Source organism: Lagopus leucura, unplaced genomic scaffold (assembly GCF_019238085.1).
Source record: "Lagopus leucura isolate 7727_CA_CO unplaced genomic scaffold, USGS_WTPT01 57556-0_obj-0_obj, whole genome shotgun sequence".
Classification (NCBI taxonomy): Eukaryota; Metazoa; Chordata; class Aves; order Galliformes; family Phasianidae; genus Lagopus; species Lagopus leucura.
The window spans coordinates 1-8,360 of NW_024964765.1; the positions used below are offsets into that span (position 1 = coordinate 1).

Sequence of the window (8,360 nt, forward strand, 5' to 3'; positions counted from 1 at the left end):
TCTTCAATTTCTGTGCTATAGACATGCTATATGGGGCATTTATCTTCAATTTCTGTGCTATATACACACTCTGTGGGTTTGGATCATCCCTTAAGCCATGTTTTCTGTGTTATGCTGTGCTGTGTTACGTAGGCATAGGTAGCGCCTTGCCCCATAGTTTATGTGTTATAGCCCTCTATTACTTATTACATGGGAATAAATAATGCATTGCTCTCTAGTTCATGCACTGCAGTGCTATATTACTCATTATATAAGCATAGATTATCACTCAATCCACAGTTCATGCATTGCAGTGCTATATTACTCGTTATATAGCCATAGATTATCACTCAATCCACAGTTCATGCACTGCAGTGCTGTATTACTCATTATATAGCCATAGATTATCACTCAATCCTTAGTTTATTTATTACAGTGCTATATTTCTCATTATATAGCCATAGATTATCATTTAATCCACAGTTCATGCATTGCAGTGCTATATTACTCGTTATATAGGCATAGATTATCACTCAATCCACAGTTCATGCACTGCAGTGCTATATTACTCATTATATAGCCATAGATTATCACTCAATCCATAATTTATTTATTACAGTGCTGTATCACTCATTATATAGGGATAAAGCACATTGCTCCACGTCTTACAGCGCTGTATTCTATACGATACAGGGACAGGTTGTACTTTATTCCATAGTTCATGCATTATAGTGCTGTGTTGCCTGTTTATGCCGATCACGCAGGCATAAAGTATCTTAATCTCTATTCTATCTTAGTTTCTGTCCTGCAGTGCCTTATTACAGGTTGTGTAGGCATAAATGGTGCCTTATCCTATAGTTTTGTGCTGCAGCAACGTGCTGTGCAGCCATATGGCACCTTACTGCGATCCCATGCATTGCAGTGCGCTGCATCTGATAGCAGAGGATCCACGCTGTGCAGTTTACACCTCACTTATGGTGTTTCCTGCAGCTCTGGGTCTCCCTTATGGGTGGGAGAGCTGAGGAAGGAGGGAGGGTGGTTTGTGTGCAGCTCATCCGCTTGGAACGGATCTCAGGAAGAGCTGCTGGGATCCCTGGAGAGAACAGAAAGGCAGAAGGAGGGCGGAAGGTGGGACTGGAAGCGACGCTGAGTGCGACAGGAGGCAATGAAAGCATTCAGGACCTGTTGGCTGAGCAAAAACCCTCGGCTCCCTCTGACCTTCGGCTCTCGGAGGGCTGTTGGGAGAGGGAGCAGAGCCGACGGTGGGTCTGGAGGTGAGGGATCGGAGGAGGAACCCCCAGCAGCAGCTCCCAGCCCTCACTCCTGCCGGCAGAGACCCAAAGGTGTCTGCAGACCCCTTTTGCTTTGCTCGGAGCCGGGGCTGGACCTGTGCTGCGTGCCAAAGGCAGGGCCTGCAGAGGTGCCTTCGTTTCTGATGCCTCCCACCGACGCCTCCGATTAATTGCTTTGTTTGTTTCATCAGATACTCTATCTAAAGGCATTTGTGCCTGAAGCCACGGAAGATAGATGGACAAGCCAAGCAACTTCTGACCCTGCATCATTTTCTGGGGCAAAATTGTATGGCAATGTATCCTACAAGGTAACGTAGCCCCTGCAGTGAGTGCAGAGGATTCCTTTTGCTTGGCCACCAGCTGTCACACAGGGAAGGGCCCTCATGCCACGCATCCCAGCCTCGGCTCAGCGCAGCTCAGAGGCAGAATCGGAGGGATTGGGCAACGAGCACAAATCCACCTTGCGTCCCCAATCCCGCTGTGTGTGCAGGCAGGTCACTGTGTTAACGGGGCAGGAAAGCAGCAGGCGACAGAGCTCAGATGCTTGCCAGCACCTCGGCACAGATGGGGGCATCCAGGTGGCACAGAGCTGAGAACAGCAGCTGTCAGACAGCTGAAAAAGCACCCAGTGACCCCGAGGGCTGCGTCAAAGGGCTGCTGGTGCCTCCCTCGCTTTCCCCGGGTATCATTGGAACGGCAGAGCTCCCGCTGAACTCAATCTTTGCACCAAACTTTGCACTGTTGTCTTTAATGCTAAGCTTCAGCTGCTCCGTTTGCCCAGGGTGAAAAACAAACACCCTGAAAACAGTGAGGGAGCAACAGCGCAGCTTCGGGGTGTGCTCAGTCGGTCAGGGTGCGAGTTCATGGTCAGGACTTGGTTCCCATTGCTTCTAAAGGCAGACAGGCTGAGTGAAGCCCTGCAACAACGCCTCCGAGCCGATAGAAACGCGTTGTTATCCATTTCTTGGCCTTCAGGATGATGTTGGAGTGACGTGGCAAAAGCAGAGGGGGGTCTGCGTGGTTGTGGGGTTGCGTGGTTGTGCTGTGTGGCTCCTGTGATGCGCTGCAGGAGCTCAACGCTGGCCTAACGGAAGGAATTGAGCATCGCAGTTGGGGGGAGCTGGCGTGGTGGGGGGCAGCTGCAGCGCTGCAATGGACTGAACTGAATGAACACCTCTTGTGCTCTTCCAGCTGAACCAAACCTTTGGGTTTTGGCCGGAGCTGAAGCTCTGTGCCCACAGCTTTGCTCCTTTGAGCCTCCTTTGCCCCCTAGCAAAGTTCCTAATGGAGCACTGTTGAGCAGATGAGGTGAGAACAAGGCTGGAACCAGAGCTCCCTATGGGGCTGATTGCTGGGTGAGACAGCAAACAAGGCCTCACAACACCCTTTGTTGCCCCAGGGTGCAGAATCCTGGCACGGTTTGGTCGCTGTGCTCCCTCACACAGGCTGCAAAGCACAGAGCCAACCTCACCAAACCCACCCTGCTTCCTTGTAAGCAGCTCCGCAGCCCTTCAAGCGAAGCCGGGAGTTGACCTTTCCCCTTTCTCTCTTGCAGGGTGTCTGGTGAGGAATGCAATGGGATCAATAGCATGTCTGCAGAGAGCGGCCCCGGGACGAGACTGAGAAATCTGCCAGTGATGGGCGACGGCCTCGAAGCCACCCAGATGTCGACAGCGCAGGCGCAGGCGCAACCGCAGCAAGGCAGCACCGTCGGCGTCAACCCCCCTCCTCCAGAGACCTCCAACCCCAACAAACCCAAGCGGCAGACCAACCAGCTGCAGTACCTGCTCAAAGTGGTGCTCAAAACGCTATGGAAGCACCAGTTTGCGTGGCCTTTCCAGCAGCCCGTGGATGCTGTCAAGCTGAACCTCCCCGTGAGTAGATGAGGGTGGGGAGGTTTCCCCCGTGGGAGGAAGGAGAAGGGCGGGCGTTCACCTTTGTGCCAAAGGGAGCCTTGAGGAAGGAGGTGCTGAGGCTTTGCTGAGTTCAGCTGATGGTTTGGCTTGAAGGGTGATGGGAACCCAGAGCCATTGGGGTTGGAGTCTGGAGCTTCCCCATTCCAAGCTCCCCAAAGCGACTCCCTGGGGTATTGATTGATGCTCGGTTGAACATGAGCCCACAGTGTGCCCAGGTGGCCAAAAAGGCCAATGGCAGCCTGGCCTGCATCAGAAACAGTGCTGCCAGCAGGAGCAGAGAGGTGATTGTGCCCTGTATTCAGCACTTGTGAGGCCGCAGCTCGAGTGCTGTGTCCAGTTTTGGGCCCCTCACTGCAAGAAAGATATTGAGGCCCTGGAACGTGTTCAAAGGAGGGCAATGAAATGGGGAGGGGTCTGGAGCACAGGGCTGATGAGGAGAGGCTGAAGGAGCTGGGAATGTTCAGCATGGAGAAGAGGAGCTCAGGGCAGAGCTCACTGCTCCCTATGGCTGCCTGAAGGGAGGCTGCAGTGAGCTGGGGGGCGGCCTCTGCTCTCGTGTCATCAGGGATAGGAGCAGAGGGAACGGCTTCAAGCTACGGCAGGGGAGATTCAGGCTGGACATGAGGAAGAATTGCTGTTCAGAAAGGGTGGTCAGGCACTGCAATGGATGCACAGGGAGGTGGGGGAGGCACCGAGCCTGGGGGTGTTGAAGGAAAGGCTGGATGTTGTGTTGAGGGACGTGGTTCAGTGGGAGCTGTTGGGAACAGGTGAGCGGTTGGACTGGATGAGCTTTGAGGTCTGTTCCAACCTTGGGGATTCTATGATTCTGTGTCCCTATGGCACCCTCATGTGTCCCTATGGAGTCCCCATGTGTTCCTATGGCGTCCCCATGTGTCCCTATGGAGTCCCCATGTGTTCCTATGGGTCCCCATGTGTCCCTATGGCATCCCCATGTGTCCCTATGGTGTCCCCATGTTGTTGTGTTGAGGGACGTGGTTCAGTGGGAGCTGTTGGTAAGAGGTGAGCGGTTGGACTGGAGGAGCTTTGAGGTCTGTTCCAACCTTGGGGATTCTATGGTTCTATGATTCCCTGCAGTGCACGGGGGGTTGGAGCTCTGCAGAGAAGGAGACGCAACCACTTCTCTGTTCCAGGGCTCTGTCCATTGAAATCCCATTAAAAATGCCCCTGAACAAACCGTGGCACACGTCAGCTTTCCTCTTAGGAAAAGCAGCAAAGCACTGATGTCCTCAGACACCCAGGAATGGGGACAGGAGCTCCAGCCGGGCTGTGGCCCAGCTGATGCTTTGGGTTCCAGTTCACATTTTGGGATCTTTTAGAACGCTCTCAAAGCATTGAGGGCTTTGGGGGCTCTGTTTCTTTGGCTTTTCCACACCGATGGGGCTGTGGTTCTTCCTGTGGGGGTGGAGGTGGAATATAGTGAGCCCTTCCCAGCCAGTTCCCCGCCTGCCCTGAGCTGGGGAGCTCAGCACTGAGCCCAGTGCTCCAGGTGGGGCCTCCCCAGCGCAGAGCAGAGAGGAGATGAGCTGTTCTCCATCATACAACACCTGAGCTGTCGGATTTCTTGGCAGCAGAACCCCACAGACAGCTTTGCTTCTATAGCAACGGCGTTTCCAGTCCTCCCTAAAAATAGCAGCACCTTCCTTCGTATTACCTGGATGCCTTTAAGGGGCTGAAAGCGAATCTTATTTCCTCCCTTCTCCGCGTGCGGCTGCGCGACCTCAGGGTCAGTTGTTCCAAGGTGGGTTTTCAGCCCCACGATGATCCCACGCAGCCAATGCTGGTTCTGTGGCTGTGGCCCTGAGAGGGGGAATCACACAGAAGCCCTGAGGAAAGCACAGCATCACCCCTCACCTTTCCCCACTCGCCTTTCCCTGCTGCGTTCTGTGGGGGTTTGCCCAATAAATGACTCAGACAGTGGCCTGGGGAGGGGGGTTGGATCCTCTTGGAGCTGAGTTTGGGGACAATAAGGATCCCATCCTTATCTCTGTGCCTCTCTGCCCTCTGCAGGATTATTATAAGATAATTAAAACGCCGATGGACATGGGAACAATAAAGAAACGCTTGGAGAATAACTACTACTGGAATGCTCAAGAATGTATCCAGGATTTTAACACGATGTTTACAAACTGTTACATCTACAACAAGGTACGATGAGCTCCTCTGCGTTTTCAGAGGGGATCTGCTGGTCTCTGCAGGCTCCGTAGGTCCGTTGTGTTGTTTGTAGCTCTGTGAAAAGCCAAATTGCGGCTGCCTGCTTTGGAGCTCATAACTTTGACGTGGGGGAAAGAACAGCGCTGCAGAGAGCAGTGCCTGGAGCGGTGTCCTGCCCGGCTCTGCTTCCATTGCACTGCAGAAGATTCCCCTCCAGACAGCAGAAAGATCCTGGAAAGCACTGTGTGAACAGTTACGGAACCACTGGGGGTGCAGGGAGGGGATGTGGAATGTGAGGGAGCGCCGCGTTCACCGCCGATGGGCTGGGGAAAGGAGCTGAGCATCAGCGCGGCCTTTGGGTGCTGTGCGAAGATGGGAAAGCAGCACATTGGCAGAGGCTGTGCCAGGAAGATGCTGCTCGGAGCTGGAGGTGCTGCAGAGCCTCGTCTGGGAGCAACGGCCCCCAATGGGGAGTTTGCTGCTGTCCTCAGAGCAGCAGCAGCGCGGCGTTCCTGCAGCCCTGCCCCGGTTCAGCCCCGTCTCAGCTCCTGCCCTCCCCGTTCCTCCCAGCTCTTCTCCCTGGTGCTTTACCCTCCATTCGACCGCGTTCTCCTCCTCTTCCTCCTCTCAGAAACGTTGCACAAGACCCAGTTGGTTCCAGATGTGTTGTTCCAGCTCCATGGCCGCTCGCTGGAGGGTTGGCAGGCAGCTCCGTGGTTCCTTTCCTCCACTCCTCACTCCCCAAAGTCTCTTCTTCTTCCTCAGAGCTCCTCCTTCGTACCCACGCTGACCACTGGGGGTGACTTCCCAAGGTTTGCGCTCCCTCTTTAACCCACAACAACTTCAGGCCCCGGCAGGCACTGCTTGTTACTGCAGATATTTGAGTCTTATTTGGGTTTTACGTTCTTGTCCTGTTCTGGTCCTTCCAAGTAATGCCTGTGGCCTTTGCCTTCTCTGCTTTGAGCCAACACAGTGCAGCTGGAATGAAGCTCTGAAGGCTTCAGACCGTCCGTGTCTGCATTATTTGCTGCCACATTCCCCCATCTCCCCATTTTCCCACTGCAGTGCCTTCCCATTCCTTTCTCCCTCACCCTTCCCAGTTCTCCATTCTCAAGAAATGGCTTTTGGACCACGCAGAGCCTGCAGACTGTCACCATTTCTCATCTTCCATCAGGCCTGGCTCTCGTTGGGCTCTTGGATGCCCTCCTTCGCTGTGAAACAAGCCTTCAGAGCAGCTGCCAGGCCTTGTTGGTGCCTTTTGCTTTGGATTCCTGGCCGGTTCTTCCTGTTCTCATCATTTCCCATCGTGTTTGAGAGCAAACATCCAGCCCAGTGCCATGCACTCATGGCAATTAATTCAGAGCTCGTCAATGAAGTGTTGATGCCCAGCTTTGCAGTTTGCAGCTGCGTCGCTGCAGAGCACTTCCAAAGGACGCGTCCTCTCACCACCATCCTTCACACCTCCCTTGGCCTTTGCAAATGGAGCTTCCTGCTCCCAGCCTGCAAGGACTTGTGAAGGTGTCGACCTCCCCCATCCCCACCAGCCGTCCTCTTCCTTCACTTCTCCTTCCCAGGTGCATGGGATGCTTTTCCTTCAGAGCTGATGCTGTCGTCTTCCATCTTCCTCCCACATGGGTGCTTTGCTGAGGGATGCAAAGTCAGGGGGAAATGACAGCCTGTAGGGACCCTGAGTCTTCTTTTTGTAGAATGACAGCACGGCTTTGGGTTATAAGGAGCCTTGGAGATCACAGAACCGTGGAAAGGTGGAATCTGTTGGTTTGGAAAGGGCCTACAGACCACAGAATGATGCAGTGGGCTGCATTGGGAGAGTGCAGAAAGGTGGCAGAAGCACAGGATGATGGATGGCCTCAGGCACCTCCAGGGATGGAGCACAGGAATGGGCAGCAGTGCCAGCGCCGCAGCAAAGAGTTTCCACCTCATCTCCCACTCTTCCCCTCTTTCTCCTCCTCCCTCCATCCAGAAAGCAGCAGCACTGCCTGCACTGATCAGCACAGCTCAGTTTATCCTGCCATCAGCCCTTATGCGCCCCTCTTCTCTTTCTCCTTCTCCCTCCATCCAGAAGACAGCAGCACTGCCTGCACTGATCAGCACAGCTCAGTTTGTCCTGCCATCAGCCCTTATGCGCCCTGCACAGCTCCCTGCCCCTCGTCCCTCCATGCCTTTACAGCACTGCAGGATGAGGACTCTTCTTGTTCCTTGCTGTGTGCTCAGGACGGCTGTGTGGCAATGGAAACAGGGCCAAGAAAGATCGCGGTGTTCGAAAGCTACAGGACTTGCAGAGCTGGGAGATGATAAGGATTACAGTTTGCAGTCTGAATTCCACATCCCACCCGTGCCTCACAAAAAACCACCCCGAATTGTTCCTGTTTCGTTTTTAATTGGTCTTTATGATTAAGTTTGGTGTGAAACGGAGAAAAAAGCGCGGGCAAAATCTTCGTGGCGATCTTGGTTTGTTTAGATGTAGCAGTCCTTGTAGAGATGTGCCTTGCCTGATTTGCTCTCTCTCATTCCTCCAGCCAGGAGATGACATAGTCTTAATGGCAGAAGCTCTAGAAAAGCTCTTCCTGCAGAAAATCTCCGAAATGACGCAGGAAGAAACTGAAATCGTTATAGCCCAGACAAAAGGGAGAGGACGCGCACGGAAGGAAGCAGGTATGGCGCTCAGCCACAGCTGGGGGCTGGTATTGGGGCCAGGCGTGTTCCACGTCTCCAGCAGTGAGCAGGGAGCGGGGTTGGAACGTGTTTGGAGGTGGAGCAGAGCTGGGAGGGGTGGCTGCCATCACAGGAGGCTTCTACACCTATGGAGGAACGACGCAGCATCTGTCTGGGTTGGGGCCGAGCTGTGGAAAGGAGCGCTGTGGGGAAGGACCTGGGGGTCCTGGTGGCCAACGGTTGACCAACAGTTGACAATGAGCTCAAGTGGGTCCTGGTAACCAATAGGGGCCAGTAATGGTCAACAGGTTGACCAGTGGTCGACCAA

General features: G+C 53.8%; 1 protein-coding gene across 1 annotated transcript; it reads left to right on the forward strand.

Moving 5' to 3' along the window:
- Positions 1-1,438: 1,438 nt before the first annotated feature.
- On the forward strand, positions 1,439-8,111 carry LOC122191848 (bromodomain-containing protein 4-like; the record flags this gene model as incomplete). Its single annotated transcript, XM_042892250.1, has 4 exons — positions 1,439-1,579; positions 2,827-3,145; positions 5,216-5,353; positions 7,897-8,111. Coding segments are annotated over exons 1-4 (692 nt in total), but the record flags the coding sequence as incomplete, so codon positions are not given.
- Positions 8,112-8,360: the final 249 nt, after the last annotated feature.